At 40.1% G+C, this 21,856-nt stretch overlaps 1 protein-coding gene across 1 annotated transcript in view; it reads left to right on the forward strand.

Annotated features, from left to right (window-relative positions):
• Nucleotides 1-21,856, forward strand: part of LOC138770481 (antigen WC1.1-like) — a 45,826-nt gene that overhangs the window by 11,742 nt on the left and 12,228 nt on the right. Inside the window, exons 5-15 of the mRNA XM_069949587.1 lie at nt 3,822-4,124; nt 6,780-7,088; nt 9,009-9,323; nt 12,182-12,493; nt 12,612-12,926; nt 16,780-17,088; nt 18,088-18,147; nt 19,595-19,920; nt 20,838-20,852; nt 21,032-21,066; nt 21,369-21,499. Coding sequence (XP_069805688.1) covers nt 3,822-4,124; nt 6,780-7,088; nt 9,009-9,323; nt 12,182-12,493; nt 12,612-12,926; nt 16,780-17,088; nt 18,088-18,147; nt 19,595-19,920; nt 20,838-20,852; nt 21,032-21,066; nt 21,369-21,499 — 2,430 coding nt within the window. The remainder of the gene's footprint in view (nt 1-3,821; nt 4,125-6,779; nt 7,089-9,008; nt 9,324-12,181; nt 12,494-12,611; nt 12,927-16,779; nt 17,089-18,087; nt 18,148-19,594; nt 19,921-20,837; nt 20,853-21,031; nt 21,067-21,368; nt 21,500-21,856) is intronic.

Below are 21,856 nucleotides of genomic sequence, written 5' to 3' on the forward strand. Positions count from 1 at the left end.
GCATCTAACGGGTGGGTATACTCACGCGATCGCGACGTCCCGCGGCGAAGTCCGGTCCCCCGATGTTGTCATGGTGATCCCGGGGTCCTAATGAAGGCCCCCGGGCTCACCATGCATATGCCATCCTGCTGACAGGGGTGGCTGTGGCTATTGCCTGTCAGCAGGATGGTCCCATTATACAATACACTGTACTGCAGAAGCAGTACAGTGTATTGTATAATGTAATCTAAGTGTTACACTAGTGTACAGTAATGTACACTAGTGTAAAAGTAAAAAAAAGTGGGTTTTTGCTAGGAGGATCGTTTCTATTGTGCCAAAGTGGTAATAGTTAAAAAAAACCTACAGAAATATGGTATCGCCGTAACCGTAGTGACCCAGAGAATACATGTATTATGCTATTAGTGACCGCCGCTACGGATTTTTACGGCGATCACTAATGGGCTCTATTCTGCTGCCATCAGCTCTTTATGGCGATGGCGCAGAATAGTGCAGCGGCGCCGGTAATGCCCTGCAGCTCCCTCCTCTCAGCTACCGGAGGTAGCTGAGGGGTTTGGGCAGAGTGTGGGCTGGTCCCCGCACCGACGATCGGTGTTATTACCAGTATAATGGCGGGCACCGGTAACGGGCATTGCCAGCACAGCTGAACGCTTTAATCTCCTCTCACCGTGAATCCACAGTGAGAGGAGACGAATACATGCTCCCCCCTTTCCCCCCCGGAATAACCTTCGTGTTCACAGTGATTAATTCCTTAGGGTATAAAAACACTTGCCGTATCCGCAGCGAGTTTGTCCGCAGCCCGCCCCGTTAGCCCCCGGCCGCCGGACACTATACGTCACCTGATCCCGACTCGGGCTTCTTTCGCTGATTCCCGGCACGTCCCGCTCGGCCAATCAGTATGCTGCCCCGCCGCAGCGCACTGATTGGCTGAGCGGCCCGTAAAGACGTTGGGAGCCCCAAAGCAAGCCGGAGGAAGCCGGGATCAGGTGACGTATAGTCTCCGGTGGCCAGGGGGTTAACGGAGCGGGCAGCCGGCAAACTCGCAGCAGGGATGTGGAATAACACATTGTCATCCCCCCTGGAACATTGAAGTGATAGGTTGAACATGATGGACTTTTTGTCTCATGTTACTCCAATAATGCTATACAACAAAACTATAAACAGCAAAACTATAGTAGCTATAATACTGGGGCTATTACAGAGTAACAGTTTTTCTAACAGATGTTGCTATTACAGTGTCAGAAATTGAAAATTTAATAGGAAAAAAAAAACATTTAATCATTTATTCAGTTAGTCAATCATTCAATTTCCGCCATGGACAGCAGTGGACCTTGGTGGATGAGCAGCGTAATATCAATTTTTTACCAGGGTGGAGTGGACATTGGTGGATCAGCGGCATAAAATCAGAAATCTTTCTAATAAAACATTTCACACGTTCCGATCCCCCTTCAAGTACATTTAAACCTCCCCTGGTGTGGCAACCTTTGTTTCCCAGATAGTTTAAGTGGCATCAATTTAAGTGTCAATTTTATTTAAATTTAATTAAATTTATTTTTATTTAATTTGATTGTAATTTGATTTCAAATTTAAATTAATATAAGTTAATTAATTCAATTAGTTAATTTAATTTTTTAATTCCATTTTCAATCAATATTATTTTTTATTCGATTCAATTAATTTTCAAAAAGTTTATTATGAATGTCAGCTGCATATAAAATAAACCCTCCTCCTCCTTTTGGTGCTGTGGAAGTAATGCCAAATGGAAGTCACACAACTCTGGACTCCTAGGTTATTTTGGGGCCAGTATTAAGGCAGCTCATTCTACGCCTCAAGCACTTCGGTTACGGTTCTGTGATGCTATAATTTATCCAAATAATATTGAGATTCTTTTCTTTTGACATTTAGAATTTTTTGATATAGGATTTTTTTTTTATTAATTTCAAATTCAATTAATTAAATTTTTTTAAATCAATTAATTTTTTTCAATTGTATTCAAATAATTTTTAAAATGTATTATGAATGTCAGCTGAACATTAGATAAATGCCAAATAGAGGTCACACCACTCTGGACTCCTAGGTCAAATTGGGGCCAGTTTCAGGCAGCTCATTGTTTGCCTCAGGCCCCTCTGTTACAGCTCTGTGATGCCATATTAAACAAAGTAAAAGACAACTGCATACATCATAATCGTGCTGAAAGAATCACAATGTTATGCTCAGCCAATCGCGGCTGAACAGCAGATGACGCGGCATAGGGGGGCCGGCATGAGGGAGAGCTGATGCAGAGCTGGCGTCAGCACGGGGCTAACTAGGGCAAATGCCGGGGCCCACAGCTCCTCTAGGGGTCAGTCCCCTCTGTTAATAATTTTTTTTTCTGTTAAAAAAAAAAAAAAAGTGTAGTAACAGAGGGGACTGGGCCCCTAGAGGCCACATGTGTCAGTTAGGGGGCGCCAATACATACTGGGGTCCCCAGGCACACGTCTCCCTGCACAAATATTCCCTACAGCCGAGTAGGAAGGAGAAGGACCTTTGAATAGGAAGGTGAAGGACCTTTGATGATGTCACGGGTCATGTGATCGGACACCTGAACTGATAGAGGGCAGAATGGTAGGCTCTGTAAACTAATAGTCTTCTGTATGTGCTGGAGCTTCTAGTTGTTTTGTGTATAGAGGTATATAACACTGCAGGACCTGTATACAGGAGAACTAGAGGTCTCAACATGTTCATATGTCATACAGTATATATATATATCACTGCAGGACCTGCTACAGCTCCTCCTATATGTATGTGTGTGTGTATATATATATATATATATATATATATATATATATATATATATATATATATAACATGCTGGTGCTGCTAGTTATGTATACAGCTCCTGCTATGTGTATATATATATATATATATATATATATATATATATATTTATAAATGTATATATAATCCTGTCACTGTTCACTGGCTGACTCACCCTTAGTGGGAAGAAACCCCAGCCCCTCCATGACATGACTCCATTAGAATCAATAGAACCCTATCATAGAGGGGCTAGGGTTTCCTCCCACTAAGGGTGGGTCAGGCCGCCTCCAGTGCTTCTGCCTGGGCCTGGTGGTACAGTCACTTTAAGCACTCATCCCCTGTATGGTCACACCAGTCTGGACTCCTAGGTTAAATTTAGCCCAGCACCCAGAGAATTGGTACAATGCCCCACCAGCACCCAGTGACTTGGTATGATGCACAACCTGCATCCAGTCACTTGTTCTGTACACCCAGTGACATGGTTTAATAATGTACACCCAACAATTTGTTATAATGCACAAACTGCACCCAGTCATTTTTTGTGCACACCCAGTAACTTTGCATAATGCAAAAAAAAAACAGCACCCAGTTACTTGCTATACTGGACACTGGCTCCCCAGCTGCCACAGAAAACCATCCACAATCCACCCTCCTCTCTTCTCTATCTCTATCTCTCTGAATTTCTCTCCCTTCTCTGCCTGCTGCAACCTTCTCTTCACTATACACAGCCGACTGGCCGCCTCCAGGAAGCCAATCACCTTATATATACAGAGTGATAGGGAGGTGCTGACCTCACAGTGGGGCTTGCAGGTGATTAGATGGGCACAAGGAATTATGGAATTGATCTTTTTGTTTGTTAAGCTGCACCTAACCCCACCCCCAGAACAAAATGTAATAAATAAGATGTATGTCAAAAAGTTATGTCTGCCAGACTTGCTGATCCATTTTAATTTTTCTTCCGTTTTTGTTCTGCCTGTACTTATTTCTTTTTTGTTTGTTTGTTTGTTTGTTTGTTTGTACGATTCCAGTTAAACTTTCTGGTGGAGTAACTAATTGTGAAGGGTTAGTAGAAGTGAAGTATGACGGAGAATGGAGAGGAGTGCATAAAAGAGACAAGACCAGCAATACAGCTGTTGTGGTGTGTAGACAACTGGGATGTGTCACCGCAAATGTACAACATTATGTAACCTCAGGAGATGAATTTGTGATTATGGAAGGATATTTTTTGGAAATGAACTGCACAGGAAAAGAATCATCCTTGTCACAATGTGGTTATAAGCTAATAGATTTGAAATTTAATTCTTTTGTATATATAGGAGTGAGATGTTCAGGTAAGAAGAACGTATTTCTATTGTTCCTAGTGTTTCCAATATTTCTCTCCACACATCACACACCGCACTGGATCTAGCATTATGCCTGACTAAAGCAAATTGATTTGGAATAAATCAAATTAGTTACACATATTTACAAAATATCCGTATTTGTTTGAATTTGATTTTTTTTTTATTCACCTTGGGGGAATCTTTTAGGAAGCAGGAACACCTGTCAAAGACAATGGTCCCTGCTCTTGTACTTATTAAGCAGCAAGTGAACCATAGAAACTGTGTCTTCCGGCTTACTTGGCTTTCTCGGGCAGCTCTTTAGGAATAATTATACCGTACCCACGCCTCTATTCATAGCACAGAAGCTGGGTGGCCCTGTGGATAGGGGAAAAGTTGATTTTGTCAGTACAACCTCTTTAATGACGATCAATGGTTTATAAAGAAAAGAATATTTGAATTTACTGATGATATAAATGTTTTACATACACAAAGACAAACTTTTTGTTTAACTTTTTGTTTTCACTCTTTACTTTCTCACATTTTATTTTTCTTCTTACTTTTTTTTTTTTAACCATTAAAGAGCAGTATGATCAAAGAAGTAGCCTTTGCTGCTATAGGGATTAGTAGGAGAATGGATAAACAGAAGAATACATATTTTGGGCATCACAGCACAAGAAAAGTGGGCTGAGGAGCACAACAAAAAACATGATCTGGGGGACTAAGGTACAAGAAGAGGGGTCTGGAGAAATACAGTAGACCAGGGTAGGGTAAAATAGCACAAGAACAAAGACCTGGGGGAACACAGAATGAAAACAGGGGTCTAATGGACCAAAACACATTGGTTAAGGTTGGTGGGTGCAGATCATTTAAAAAGAAAATAAAGGCCAGATTACACAGCAAAATAATGAGTGGTATGTGAGCACTGAGTTACACTCACAGACGGCTAACAGGGAACAGCAGGGGGGGACGGCCTGGACAATCCTTAGATCGATGTCATACAAACCTGCTGTTATGTACCTGGAGGCATTCTGATTACAAAGACAACTTTTGCTGCTTCTGTCAGCTCCACATCCACTGTAATCAGTGCCTGCTACACCCCCCCCCCCAGCTCTGCTGCATCTCATGCGTTAGCTCTGCTACATCGCCAGCTAGCATGGAATACTACTGGGGTGATGCAAAATCAGTGGAAAAAAACTGTCCTGTCTTTACTATGGAAAAGTAGTAACAGCAGTCGGCGGTAAAAAAGCTAAGGGGGCCATACACAAATGGACCAATCAGGGAGAAGCGCTGCATGATGGAATGGCATGTTTCCCAGCCCATCTTGGATATAGACTGGCTTTTAGAAAGACTTGTAACTCAGGAATGGCAGCAGCTAGAAAGACAAGAGATGGCTTAAAATACTAAGGTGGACTTGATGAGAAAGATCAGCTAGGTTTGGGAGCATTTCATTTTTTGTCTCTTCGGTGGATAACCCCTTTAACATTATTTAAAATAATGTTAATAATAATAAATATGACATGAGAGACATGAACATCAAAAGTCTTTAGCCATTTTATTTCAACAATGTGTGAACATAGCCTTTAAAAGTCCCTATTTTATATATATTAGTAAAAAATAAAAAAAAACTACCTATACAGTTGATTTTAAATTCAGACCATATTTTTGCCTCATGTTGCCTCACCTTCATCCAGTGAGTTATCTTTTGGAAAACAAAAAGCTACTTTTATAGGCTATGCTCCCACAGCAGCTTTTTTTTGCCTGTTTTAAGGCTAATTTTTGAAGAGCTAACACTTTGTCACCAAAATGATAGCTCTTAAAAAAAACTGCTTTAAAACAGCCAAAATAATGGCCACCATTTTAAAAAAACAGACTATACTTAGCCTTAAATGGCGGCCGTTCTTAAAGATGGCCCTCAAATGGCCAAAAAAAGGCAATGTAGGAACAAAGCCTTGATCTGTCAGAAATACTGCCTTTTTATAATGTCAAAAGTCAAAACAGTGAAAATAAAACAATGTGAACAGATGAAAAACATCATAACAATTAAAACAAACAACAAACAAACTCTTAATCCGCTTTAATAATTTAAAAGGCATGGGTCTTATGAAACGGAAAATGGTGTACATTTAGGCTATGTTCACAGACAGTAGTTTTCCATGGACTTTAATGTCTCCTTTCGCCCATTTGATGACCATGTCTTAAGATGGTCGTCAGTTTGAGGCCAAATAAAGTACATTATTTTATAATAACGACTGTAATTATACAAATATCAGCTGCTATTTGGCCTCAACCTCAAGACAGTGTTTGAACATATACTCTATGTTCCCACAATAACGTCTATCTTTCTGAGCGGGCAACATTTTAGCACCATAAGATGACTGTCTATTAATAATACCACCCGCTGTCCAGAAAGATGGACATCATTTTCTCATTTTAGAAATTTTGCCTGAAGATCACAATAAAGATTTATGGACATACTGGGAATTCTGGGAAAGATACACACAAACAGCTCTCGGAGTAGCTTTCCCTTCATATCAGTGGTCTGACACTAATGGGAGTTCTTAGGATATGATTGGGAATGTCTTTAAGTTACTCTCCCCAAGGAGATCATTATTTCTTTGGTCCTAAAATAGTATAGTAATAGTATGAAATATGATTTATCATTAGGTCACAGAAAATACAGGCTGGCAGATGGACCTAATGCTTGCTCAGGACATCTAGAAGTGCTCCATGGTAATACCTGGGGATCTGTTTGTGAGATTGACCCAGAGCTAAAAGCGACCAATGTACTGTGTAAGGAACTTCAATGTGGAGAAGCATTGCCATCGTCACTCAACTATACAAGAAGACCTGGACCAATATGGACAGAGCAAATTCATTGTACTGGTAATGAGTCCAGACTATATGACTGTTTAAGAGTTCCTGGGATAGACGGAAACTGCACCAAACCAAGTCCTCCTTCTATCCAGTGCAAAGGTATGTTACACAGTTTATGCTCTTATGTCATGGGTCCTTATGATATTGCCCTTACATGCAATCTAATGTAATTTAAGAGTAAGTCCCATGAAAATAAAAAATATCCTGCAGGCAGGGGGTGCATGAACATAAAAAAGAAACTATCCTTACCCATCCCCATGCCTCCATAGCGCTATTCTCACTTCTCTCTGACAATTCCGCTCAGTGGACAATTCATCAGATACTTATTCCATGGGCCTAGTGATAGGGGAGTAAGTGTCAAGCCTTTTTTTACAGACAAATTGTAACTAGATAAGTTGGTCCAACTATTACAAAAACGTTCAACAATAGGTGATGATTAATGATAGCAAAGTCTGTATAAATAATTATAAAAATTGCAATGAAATGTTTTCATATTCCTTTTCCAGGGATGAGCACCATAAGCCTTAACTGTGGTTTCCTTAGAATTGCATGCCTAGCTTTTTGCTGTACACGTGCCTCTACACCAGGAAAAGTAGAGTAGACTGGCTTCATGAGCAGGGTGTTCTCCTCTTCAGGGTGCAGTGATGTAATTTCATGTGCAACAAATCACTTTTATTATTATTATTATTATTATTATTATTATTATTTGGGTGTTTTTTTATTTTATTTTTTTGCTTTTTCTTGGGGGGGGGGGCATTTTTACATAATTTTTTAAAACTTCATTAATCCCTAGGTGACCTAGGGCGTACCGGTACACCATGGGTGCCTGTCCCCAGACGACCCTGGATGTACCGGTAAGTTATTGAGCTATGAAGTGTGCTCCGGAGTGGCTCGCTGTATCGGTCCTGATTGCTATATACGACCGCCGGAGGTCTCTTACCTTCCTCCTTGTGGTCCGATCAGCTTTCTACTCATTGAGTCTGCAACAGGCAGGTTCAATGAGCAGAACGCCTATTATAATAATTCTTTATTTGTATGGCGCACACAAATTCCGCAGCACTTCACCTATCTGTATGTCTTTGGGTGTGGGAGGAAACCAGAGTACCTGTTGGAAACCCACGCAAACACGGAGAGAACATACAAACTCTTTGCAGATGTTGCCCTTGGCGGGATTTAAACCCAGGACTCCAGCGCTTATAAGTACCCCAAAGCCCCTCCCCCAATAAAAGTTAAAATCACCCCCCTTTCTCGTTATATAAATAAAACATATAAACATATTATATACCGTAGCGTGCGTGATTGTCCGATCTATTAAAATATACCAATAGTCAATGCGAACTGCGTAAACAAAAAGAGGGAAATTAGCGCTAGGATTACCAAATCATATTAATAAAAACTGGAGATCATGGCGCAAAAAATGACACCCCATACAGCCCCGTAGGTGAAAAACAAACCGTTATAAGCGTCACAATAGGCCCATTTTATTAATTAAAAAAAAAAAAGATTTCTTAAGAAAAAATATATAACATTAGAGAATCTGTGTAACCTGCATATGGTTGTGTTCGGACTGACCTATAGATTAATAGCATCATGTCGCTGTAACCATATAGTGCATTACGTAGACACAGGAACCCCCCAAACGTTACCATATTGCATTCTTTTTTACAATTTCACCAATTTATATCTTCATAAATAATATATTTAGGATTCCGTCATACATGTTATGGTAGAATGAAAGACGCCATTACACAGTACAACTATTCCTGTAACAAATAAGCCATTACATGGCCTTGTAGATAGAAAACTGAGAGTGCTGAAGCTCTTAGAAGAGGAGGAGGGAAAAACGAAAACGCAAGAAATAAAATTTGCGCGGTCCACTGGGTCATTTTGGGCTCTATTTTCTTTGGCAAGTGAGATCTGTACTATGCTAATAGAGAGTTACATTTACCATGATTGATTTACTTGATGACTATCTGTTTTTTTTTTATATTAGATTTTCATGTTTCTGATTCTTTTCAGGCTTATTTAATAACTACAGACTTGTGAACAGTAGTCAGGACTGTTCTGGGAGACTGGAGGTGTTATATAATGGACAATGGATGGCAGTGTGCAGATCCCATTGGACTCTACAAGCAGCTAATGTACTCTGTAAGCAAATGAAATGTGGAGTTGCTGTGTCTGTACCAGATGGAGGCCACTTTGGACAATATAATGTAACCACCACATACAGATTCTATTGTACAGGAACAGAATACCACCTGGAGGAGTGTAATATAACTGCACTTGGAAATAGTAGATGCCCCTCCTGGGATACTGCTGGGGTTATATGTACAGGTAAGAGTCATTGAATATAGATCTTTATTACATATGTATATCTGCAGAGCTTAAACCTAGTTAACGGGTACTCCGGCAAAAATATTTTTCTTTCAAATCAACTGGTCTCAGAAAGTTATATAGATTTGTAATTTATTTCTATTTATAAATGTTGTCTTCCCATACTTATCAGCTGCTGTATGTCCTGCAGTCGCTGGTGTATTCTGACACTGGTGCTCTCTGCTGCCACCTCTGTCTGTCACAGTTACTGTCCAGAGCAGTAGCAAATCCCCATAGAAAACCTCTCCTGTTCTGGACAGTTCCTGACATGGACAGAGGTGGCAGCAGAGAGCACTGTTTGAGAATGGAAATAATACACCACTTCCTGCAGGACGTGCAGTAGCTGATGAGTATGGGAAGACTATTTTTAAATAAAGGGGGGGAAAAATCTACATAACTTTCTGAAACCAATTGATTTAAAAGAAAAAGATTTTCACCTGACTACCCGTTTAAAAAAAAAAAAAAATCCCATGTCTGCAAAGTATGCAGACCTCAAGATTTATCTGGCATGTCTGTTTTATTAACGGGGTACTCCAGCGCTGGAGGGGGGGGGGGGGATCTTTCAAATGAACCGTTGACAAATTCATATAAAATTGTAATTTACATCTATTTAAAAATCTCAAGTCTTCCACTACTTATCACTGCTGTATGTCCTGCAGGAAGTAAAAGTTTTCTTTCCAGTCTGACACAGTGCTCTCTGCTGCCACCTCTGTCCGTGACAAGAACTGTCTGAAGCAGTAAAGGTTTTCTGTGGAGATTTGCTACTGCTCTGGACAGTTCCCGATATGGACAGAGGTGGCAGCAGAGAGCACTGTGTCAGACTGAAAATAATACACTATTTCCTGTAGGACATACAGCAGCTTGTAAGTACAGGAAGACCTAATATTATTTAAATAGAAGTAAATTCCAATTCTATATAACTTTCCAAAACCAGTTAATTTCACTGGATAACCCTTTAACCCTTAGACGACCCAGGGCGTATAGTTACGCCATGGAAGTCTGTCCCCAGACGACCTAGGGCGTAACTGTACGCCCTGGGTGTTATTCCCGCTATGAAGCGCGCTCCGGAGCGGAGCGCGCTTCACAGCAGGTGGGGGCCGGCTGCAATCAGCAGCCGGGACCTCACCGGCAATGACACGCTGCAGCGATTGCGCTGCCGCGTGTCATTAACCCCTTAAACGCGGCGCGACCGCGGCGTTTAAGTGTAAGTGACAGGGGGAGTCCCCTGTCACTTACCGATCGGGACCCCCGCAGTGTGACTGCGGGGGTCCCGATCGGTAAAACGGACTGCTGGAGGTCTCTTACCTGCCTCCGTGCGGTCCGATCGGCGATCTGCTACACTGAGCCTGCACAGGCAGGCTCAATGAGCAGAGCGCCGATAACACTGATCAATGCTATGCCTATGGCATAGCATTCATCAGTGTAGAAATCAAAGTAATGTATGTAGAAGTCCCCCAAAGGGACTTCAAATGTGTAAAAAAAAAAAGTTGAAAACACTAACACACTACCCCAAAACCCCTCCCCCAATAAAAGTTGAAATCACCCCCCTTTCCCATTATATAAATAAAACATATAAAAATAAATAAATAGATAAACATATAATATACCGTAGCGTGCGTAATTGTCCGATCTATTAAAATATAACAAGTGTCATTGCGAACGGTAAACGGCGTACACGAAAAGAGGGGAAAAAGTGCGCGGATTACCGATTTTATGTTACATTATATATATAAAAAAATTAATAAAAAGTGATCAAAACGTCCGATCTTCACAAATATGGTTTTAATAAAAACTAGAGATCATGGCGGAAAAAATAACACCCCATACAGCCCCGTAGGTGAAAAAATAAAACCGTTATAAGCGTCACAATAGTCCCATTTTATTTATAATTAATTGCCAAAAAAAAGGATTTCATTTAAAAAAAAATATGTAACATTAGAGAATCTGTGTAACCTGCATATGGTTGTGTTCGGGCTGACCTATAGAATAATTGTATCATGTCGCTGTTACCATATAATGCATTACGTAGACACAGGAACCCCCCAAACGTTACCATATTGCATTCTTTTTTGCGATTTCACCTATTTATATCTTCATAAATAATATATTTGGAATTCCATCATACATGTTATGGTAAAATGAAAGACGCCATTACAAAGTACAACTATTCCTGTAAAAAACAAGCACTTACATGGCTTGTAGATAAAAAACTGAAAGTGCTGGAGCTCTTAGAAGGGGAGGAGGGAAAAACGAAAGCACTAAGATCAAAATTTGCGTCGTCCACTGGGTCATTTTGGGCCTGGTCCTCAAAGGGTTAAGGGCTGCAATAATGCCATAGTCAACTTAAAGGGGTAGTGCGGTGTAAAAAAAATTTCCACTAAATAACGCACACTACACAGTTATAATGTGTGGTATTTAGGTGATTGGCCCCCTTCCCCATGTTTCCAACCCCCGATGCTTAACCTGGAAGTCTTCTGTTATGCTCAGCCAATGGCGGCTGAGCAGCTGATGACGCGCTGGAGGGGGGCCGGCCTGAATGAGGGCTGGAGCGGTCCGGTCGGCCTCCTAAAAAATGATGTAATCATCCCAAGATGGCGACCAGGACAGAAGGGGTTGACAGTGATTCCATGAGTATAGAGCATCACACTTCTGGGTCCGCGGTCGGGGGTGGGGGTGGCAATATGGGGAATACTACATGTGACCTATACATCTGGTTAAAGGTCATTTCCACTTTTTTGCTCTGCAAACTTGGTTGTAGTGGTCATAAAGGTTGTCTGGCATCTTTTAAGTAGCTACATTACTGCATTCTATAACCACAGGTGAAGAGGAGACAGTGATGCTGATGGATGGAGAAGATCATTGTGTCGGAAGACTGGAGATTCTCACTAATAATACATGGAGCAGAGCTGTCAGTGACCAATGGGGCATCAATGAGACTCAGGTTGTGTGCAGAGAATTACATTGTGGTCATGCTGTTCATACATTTATCACATCACTGACAACTAATAATAGTCGTGTGTATCTGAGGGGAAACTGCCAGGGGAATGAGACACAACTGAAGGAGTGTTCTGTTACTGGAGCATCTGATATAAAATCATGGACTGGAAAAGACATTGAAATTTTATGCTCAGGTATATTGTTTTTATTGTGATAATAACAACAACAACAACAACAACGATGATAATAATAATATTTTTTATAATAGTTCGCTATGTAATGTATATGATTTATATGTTTCTCCCTCTATAGAAAGTAAACGGATAAGACTGGTAAATGGCTCTGCCCGATGTGCTGGAAGAGTGGAGATTTATCATGCAGGAAGATGGGGGACTATCTGTGATGACTCCTGGGATAAAGCAGATGCAGATGTGGTCTGTAAGCAGCTGGGTTGTGGTTTCGCTGTCACAGCTACAACAGCAGCCTATTATGGGAGAGGAACTGGGGACATCTGGCTGGATGATATACAATGTAGAGGAAATGAAAGATACATCTGGGACTGTCCTTCAAAGCAGCTCGGAGACCATAACTGTGGTCATAAAGAAGATGCAGGTGTAATATGCTCAGGTATACTCTCCTCTTTTTATTGTGTCATCATCTTAGAGAGGGTTCTCTGTTCATCGCTCTTCTCTATGAGCCATAAGAGTAGGTCCCACTATAGGAAAACCGGAAAATATTTCAAGATCAATAACAAGTAAGTTAAGTTACTGTCATTTGAATAAACTTTGACATGTTGCACAGATTGGTTAGGGTTTTAGAGTCCAATCAGACTAATTGCAGGTTTTATTATATGTCCTTGGAGCCCATCTTCTACAATGTCAGACGAATGATGAGCTAGTGAGTGAAGCACGCTGCCACCGGCTATATCTAGTAGGCTTGATCGAACAGCGGAAAAAGCTAGGGACCGCTTGGAATTCTCAGGGATGTCTCTTCCTGCCGCACGGACCGGGAAGGCATCAGAAATCAAATGCGGAAGGTCCATCTGGATTCGAGTTTGATCAAACTTAGCTTCTACTGCTGTTCGATCAAGCCTAATATCTAGAAGTGTGAGTAGGTCTAAAATCGATGTAAACTTTAACCCTTTCACGACCTGGGATCATTGATGTCAAATCACGACCTGGGCATTAAGGCATCAGCTTATGGGATCATAATGATCCCATAAGCTGATGTCCCTTGCTCTGCCCCCTCTCCTATGTCCCCTGCCGCTTTCATAATCTTGTGAAAGCGCAAGGGGAGAGAAGGGAGGAGGCAGAGCGCATGGCTGCGCGCCCGGCGCTCATCCTGCCGACCTCCGTAGCTAGAAACCAGAAGCCTTAGGCTTCCGTTTTTTATGGCTACCATCGGGGCTCTGCGATCAGTTCGCAGAGCCCCGATGCACAACGGAGAGACAATTCTGTAGAGGGAGAATTGTCTGTCCGAAGCCCTATCGATATGCAGTCGTGCTGACCGCAGTAACCATAGGGTTAACTCTCACCACTGGAGCGCGGTGGAGCTCAGTGATAGCCGGGGACCCGCCGCAGATCACACAGACATAGCTCCTGCGCCTGTGTCATCCTGTGCAGTAAATTAACATCGCTGCAGCACCAGGCATAGGCTGCAGCAACGTTATTTTACTGGGCAGCGGCGGGAGAGGGTTAAACATGTCAAATACAACATGTAAAAAGTTTATTTAAATGACAGTAACACTTTAAAATGAATGTACCACAACCCTTAATTAAAAAATAAAAAATTGACCCAGTCGGCTTTGGGATCCTGATGGCACTGTGCATTTCTCACACTGCCATCTGTGCCGGTTTCTCTATATGAAAAAGAGGGTTGCTCGGTGCACTGGAGGTGGGCCCAGCGTCCCCAGTGCATCGAAATCCCCTCCCCTTTAAGCTAGACTTGCTTCTGAATGAGGTGTTTCACCAAGAGGAGGAGATATTGGTGCACTGGGGGCTCCAGTGCATATAGAGAAACAGAAACCAGGTGGCGGTTTCTGTAAAAAGGATTGGCACCACCAGGATCCGGCACTGACCGGGTCATATAATAATATGTTTTTATTATGGGAAGTGGTACATTCGCTTTAGCCATGTTAGCTTGAGAATGACATGGTGTATATGGTGTGTGTGTAGGTTATTTTTTTTATACTTGGGTGATGTGCAACTAGTATTTTAAAATTTATTTGCTAAAGCAAATACTGTATGGAGAAATGCAAGTAGACCAAGTCTGGAATTCAAAGAAGAAATACATTTCTGTGCATAGCATTGAAAAGAGTTCATAAGAATTTAGATAACCTTTTTTTTTTAATATGAAATAAAAAAGAAAAAAAGAAACATAAAAAAATAAAGTTTTAAATAGCCTTATTATGACTCCTATAACTTTTTATTTTGCCTACAGAGCACAGTGTCGGCTATTTTTTGCGCATGATCTGTACATTTTATCAGTTCAATTTTCATGTACATGAAGCTTTTTGGTCACTTTTTATTCTATTTTGTTTTTCTAGAATGTGATTCTTACATTTGGTTCTCTTTATGCCGTTCACCTTGCCATGAGTTAGTGCTTATTGATTTCTCTGTCACATCCGTTTCTTCCGGTCACTTTAAAGTTAACTCTGTTTTTGTTTTGGTGACTGACATCTGATTTCTTTATTTACCTTGTGTCTGTTTCTGTGTGTGTGTGTGTGTGTGTGTGTATGTGTGTGTGTGTTTCAGTTATGTCCTGGACCAGACCCCTGACATAAAGCATTTCCTGTGTCTTAACCATTCTCTGTCTCTTAAGTATAGTTCTCCTAGCAAGATTGGAGTTCCCTGTTTCTTCCGTGAAAGTTTTCTGGCTTTATGTGGCCTCTGCATCCGTACCCTGACTATCCTGTTTTTTTTTTTTTTTTACATGTCCTGACCTTTTGGCTTTGTTACTGACTTTTCTCTTCATCTAGGTTTTGTATCTTTGCTGCCTGGGAGTTATGACCTATTTGACCACCTCTATTTGTTGGTCTGTGTTCTGTGTTGTCACATACCTTAAGTAAGGGAAGGTCGCCCAGTTTTACAAAGCCACCTAGGGCTGATAGTGGCAAGTAGGCAGGGACAGTGAGTGGGGACTAGTGCAAGGTCCTTTGTCTGTGTCTTCTCCGTCCCTTCCCTGAGCCAATAACAGTATTGTTTTACTTTATTTAAAAAAATTTTAGCCCCCTAAGCAAAATTTACGAGCAATCACTTGATTTTTTTTTATACAGATCAATGTAATATATGTGTGTTGCACTGATCTGTTCAATTGATCCTGTGCTAATACAGCTTACCTATGACAGGCTGCAATATCAATCACTAATTGCATTGACTAAAGGCCCTATTCTACAGGCCGACTTGAGGAGCTCTTTCCATCTTGCTCCTTGTTCCCCGCTCACTGCCGCCGCTATTCCTCGTGGCAGCAGAGAGCTGGTGAGTCCGGGGGGAGCTTCCCGGGTGATCATTAAATCGTCCGGGCAGCCCATAGCATACAGCAGCGTCTTCTGCCGCCGCTCCTGTTCCATAGAGCGACGGCAGCAGATTGTTGCTGTATCAGTCGTTTGTTTTTCAACATGTTGAAAAACAAATGTCTGCAACGATCAGCCGACTTGAACAATGTCGTATGATCATTGCCTTCTATTCCACGGGACGAATACGGCCAATAATCGTTCCGTGGAATAGGGCCTTAAGTCTATTTTGGGGGGATGATCCAACCCCTGGACCAACAAGGAAGCTCACAATATCTGTGTAAATGCCGCTGTTAGGGTTTAACAGCCGCCAGCTAAGATCACTCTTTTGAGGCTATTGGTGGCATTTGTCAACTGCTAAAAGCATCTGGCAACTGCGGAGTAGGGGGGAGGGCGCTTGGCTCTTTAGGCCACTTTATACATCCCTCACGCTTCTAGGCTGGGTTCACACTATATTAGTCATATTCCAGTCAGTATTGTGGTCCTCATATTGCAACCAAAACCAGGAGTGGATTAAAAACACAGAAAGGCTCTGTCCACACAATGTTGAAATTGAGTGGATGGCCGCCATATAACAGTAAATAACTGCCATTATTTCAATATAACAGCCGTTGTTTTAAAATAACAGCAAATATTTGCCATTAAATGGCGGCCATCTACTCAATTTCAACATTGTGTAAATGTGTTTTTGTGTTTCTGTGTTTTTAATCCACTCCTGGGGGAGGGGGGGGGGCATATAAAAAAAATTTGTGAACTGCTATTTAAGTTATTTTTTTGTTTGTTTCATTTAGATACAGTATGTGGTAGTAAGCTATGAAAAATAGCCAAACTTAACCAAACTTATATAATTATGTCATTTACAAATTCTGCACTTTTTCTAGGGGTGAATAGAAAATTCTACTTATTGATTGTATTTCATTACATGTAAACATATCCTAACATATTTAAAAACAAAACATTTTCTTGCAGATTTTTTGGATATCCGCTTGGTTGGTGGAAAACAGGAATGTGAGGGGTGGCTGGAAGTCTATTATAATGGAAGCTGGGGCTCAGTGTGTAATAATGTAATGCCAGATTTGTCAGTCTCTGTTATCTGCAAACACCTGAACTGTGGATCAACAGGACGACTGGAGACTGGATTATATGATGTTGATAGGAGCAGACCTTTCTGGGTGGATCATATTAACTGCACCAAGTATAGTAAACTATTATGGGATTGTCCATCATCTCCATGGAATAGAGAATCCTGCAGTGATACAGACCTTGCTTATATAATATGTAAGTTGTTATATTATATGTTCCATACATCGTATTTATTTTTTTAGGTTGTGTATTTGACAAGACTTCATTTTACTGCGATTTTAGCTAAAATTATACCTAAAAAATATATCTAACATCACCCTTGTACCGATTTCTGATGATTTATACAGTACCCTATTATATACGGCATGTGGGGTGGTGGTGGTTACTGATGCACTGGTTTACAAGGTGATATGTGAGCAAATGTAAAATAGCAGCAGCACCCACAAGGCAGAGGCTTACACTAAGAGCAGATAACCCTTGCTTAGCCTTGCCCAGACTTGTATTCTGTCAACCTAAGGCTATGTTCACACAACGTCAAAAAAAAGAGAAAAGTTATCAGCTTTTTCTATTTAAAAAGACGTCTGTTATTGCCACAATTTAACTGATTGCAATGCAATGCATTGAAGTCAATAGGATGAGCGACATCCATGTCAATTATTTCCGGACGTCTTTTGCAAACACCGAACGTTATTTTTTTGTTGTTCACACGCAGATTTTTTTTTCACCATCCTTTTTCTGTTTTTACTATTAAATTCAATGGACTTTTCAATTAGAAACACACCCAAAGGCCAATTAAACCACCTACATTAACAAAATATACCAGCAGCTGTTATTGCACTGATGGTGGCAAGTCCTCAAAATAACGGACGTCGTTTTAAAAATTATAAACGGAAAGGAAAAAAAACAAACGTGTGAACATAGTCAAAGGCTGTTCCTACAGATGGGTTTCTCTAACAAAAGGCATTGTACAGCAGATTGCAGAGGACAGAGACACCTAGTGGCCAAGGCTTTAGAACTGTTTTTTGGCATAGGGATTCATTTTTGGTTAATATGAAGTGATTCAAATTAAATATTAAATAGATTAAATTAAATAGAGGGAAGTTATTTGAAAGAACAGAGGTAGTTTAAATCAGATTTACGTTATCACCATATTGACAATTTTATCAATAGTTTCATCATTTCTATTACTCGTAGGTTCGGAAAACAAAAGTTCAGCTTCAGTTCAGAGCTGCCTGACATCGCAGTCTTGTTCAGGTTTGTACCAATATTTTACTTGCTAATCATTCACATGAAGTTTAACCCCTTAACGACCAAGGGCATTAATGTATGCCCTTGTGTCATTCAAAGTTGACAGCTGCATTTAAAATGCTTCTTTTTCTGGTCCCTGGTCCCCCCAACCCCACCCGTGTGCGACATGATTGCAGAGGAGCGATCCCCTCATCTTTCCCGGGCCGGGGTCTGCTCCGTAATGGGGCTGATCCCAGCTCTGTACTCTATTGCTTTAGGCTGCAGCAGCCAAAAGCAATAGAACACTGATCTCTTCAATCTATGCAGTATATCTATCTATACATCTCAATGAGAAATCAGTGTAGTGACACTAGAAGTCCCCCAGGGGGACTTAAAGTATGTTTGTAAAAAAAATAAAAATTACTAAAAAAAAAATCCCCTCCCCTAACAAAAGTTTGAGTCACCCCCCTTTTACCATTTTATAAATAAAAATAAATAAACATGTCTGGTGTCACCACGTGCGTAATCGACCAAACTATTAATTCATATCATTCCTGATCCTGCACAGTAAACGGAGTAAGTGCAAAAAAATACCAAAGTGCAAAATTGCACATTTTTGGTCGCATAAAATCTAGAAAAATTGTAATAAAAAGCGATCAAAAAGTCACATATATGCAAAAAAAGCGCAAAAAATGACACCCCACACAGCCCCATAGACCAAAGGATAAAAGTGTTATAAGCATGGTAATAGAGTGATTTTAAGGAACGTATATATTTTTTTAAAGGTTTTAATTTTTTAAAAGCCATCAAATAACATAAAGCTATACAAGTAACATATCATCATATTCTTATTGACTTGAGGAACATGTATAATAACAAACCAGTTTTACCCTAGGGTGAACGGTGTATAACCCCTCCCACACACACACACAAAATAAAAATGAGGGGGTTTTTTTCCACCACACATATAATTTTTTTTCTGGTTTCACGGCATATTTTAGGTAAATATTATGTCTGCCATTGCAAAGCGCAATTAGTGGCGCAGAAAATAAGGGTGCATCTGGGTCTCTAGGTGGAAAAATGCAAGCGCTATGGCCTTATATACACAAGGAGGAAAAAAGGAAGGCGCAAAAATTAAAACTGGCTGTGTCCCCTAGAGGTTAAATTCAATGGGAGACTCAAGCCTCCTATTCAATGGGGGCCTCCTATTCAGCTGAGGGTTAGGGTTAGATGCACCTGAAAACCTCAGAAAGTCATAGATACACCCCGGAAATGGAACTGTCACAGCAGGGAGAGCATGCATAGATGTCAGTTATTATTGACATGTCAAAGGTTACTTCTACAAATGACAGTAATGCTTTAAATGCTGGTAACGTAGTCATTAGCATGTCAGGTCTATCCAGGAGCCTATTAGAGGATCAGCACAAATACTGTTAACCTGTTTTGCTTACTTTTTAATTTATTTCTACACCAGACAACGTCAGGATTCGTCTCACTGGAAGAGGAAACAACTGCTCAGGCCGAGTAGAAATGTTTTACCAGGGAGAATGGGGAACAGTGTGTGATGATGACTGGGATATCAGAGATGCAGAAGTCGTCTGTAGACAGATAGGATGTGGCTCAGCTATGAACGCCACTACAGAGGCCGTGTACGGAGAAGGAGATGGCCCCATATGGCTGAGTGAGGTACAATGTAACGGATATGAGCGAGCTCTACAGGATTGTTGGTCTAAAGGCTGGAATAAAAGTGATTGTCTCCATAAGGAAGATGCTGGAGTCACATGTCATGGTATGCTCAATGTGCTGTTGTTTTTTTTTTTTTTTTAGTTATAAATCTATTCTTTGCATTATTTAATTTCTTCTTCAATTTAGTTGGTCATAAATTCTCTTCCTCACATAATAGATCAAGAATGAGAAGTAAAAAGATTATGCTTGTTTGACATTTACTAGATAATGATTTCCTTCTTCAGGTATCTAATGAATATATAAAGGTACACCTGTTTACGGCTGCGTTCACATGACGTTTTTTCCTTTCTGTTTCCGTTTGTTTTTAACTAGCGCCCATTATTACAATGACGGCTTTTGGTACATTATCCTAGTTCAGGTGGACTGATTGTCCTTTGGGTGTGTCTTTAATTGAAAAGTTCATTATATTTGAGAACTAAAAATTAACGTCCGGCATTTGCAAAAGACGTCCACAAATCATTGCCATGATCAATATTTTGACATCTGTGCAAACAACGTCCAGTATTTAATACACTGTATTGGGCGGCCGTCATTCCATTGACTTTAAAGCATTCTATTGAGGTCAATTAAAAGGCTGTAATAACGGACATCTCTTCTCTCTCTTTTTTTTATACCGAAACTTTAAATTAATTAATATTTAATTTGTTTGAATTGAAATTCAGCAAATCCGTAAAATCATCAATGGGTTTAATACTTTTGCAAGACATATCAGTTGACCCATCCTAATGTCCATTTTTATTTTTGCTTTTTTTGAGATACTGTAAGCTTTATATTTGTCATTTATAGGCCCTACTGTGCTGACCAAAACAGGTAATATCAAGATATTTTATACCTACTGATAAATCAGTTCTTAATAATCCTTATATAATAAATAAAGTTTCTTACTAAAAATGAGAATTTTTTTAAAAAAAATTTGGTTCGCCAGGTTTGCGAACTCGTGAACCTAACCTTAACAAACTGCCCTAAAACAGCTCAAGAATTGTTTAGCTCTTTTGGTGTCATCAATGTCCCCGGTGTCCTTTTCTGTGTCTTTGTTGTCTTCTGCATCTCCAATGCCCCCATTCTGAGCCGCTTCCAGTCCACTCAGCCAATTACTTAGTAAGATGGGACAGCAGCGGCCAGTGATTGGTTGGGCAGGCTGTCAATCTTCAGACAAGAGTGACAGCCCACTCAGCCAATCACGCCCCGCAATGCTGTCCTGTCTCAGTCATACGCTTTGTTCATCACTAATTTTTTTATAAGTTTTTTTATAATTTTGGGGAGGATGTAATTTACCGTTTCTTAACGCCAACACCATACATGCACATTTATTAACGGACCAATTCCTCATAATAAGCAAACAATGGGGAGTTTACTTTAGACCCATGGGGGTTATGCCTGTTTAATAAATCCCCTCAATGTGTAGATTGTTCTTTTTTTACCTTATTAACATTAGATTACTGAATATGATAAATAGGATAATTTTACAAATGATTTTATTATTATTTTCTTCTAGCTCAGAGTCCTGTCCTGCAATATACTTCCGAAATCTCCAACGTGCTTCTTATTATCTTGACTGTTTCTCTTCTATTTCTCGGTATTGCAGTCATTGTAATAGTATACTTGATAAGACAATTCATTTGGTATAAAAGAGGTGAGTTTATTATTAAGAAAATATCTGTGACCTAATTTGTGAAATTTGTGAATGTAACATTCACGTTAACAGGGCTAGGTTCACACTATGTAAAAAATAAGAAAAAAGGCGTTTGCTTTTTTTTTAATAACTTCAAATATTACAAAATTATAATTGAAGTCAATGGACACAGTATTAAATTACGGACATCAAATTAATGTGCACAACAATTATTTGTGGATGTTATTTTTAGTTGTTAACACTTTTTTTCACCATCCTTTGGCTATGTTCACACAATGTTTTTTCTTGTCAGTTTATAATTTCTAAAATGACGGAAGTTATTTTGATTCCAAAATGACATCTGTTATTTTAAGGATT

The sequence above is a fragment of the Dendropsophus ebraccatus genome, chromosome 13, assembly GCF_027789765.1.
Source record: "Dendropsophus ebraccatus isolate aDenEbr1 chromosome 13, aDenEbr1.pat, whole genome shotgun sequence".
In the NCBI taxonomy this organism is placed as follows: Eukaryota; Metazoa; Chordata; class Amphibia; order Anura; family Hylidae; genus Dendropsophus; species Dendropsophus ebraccatus.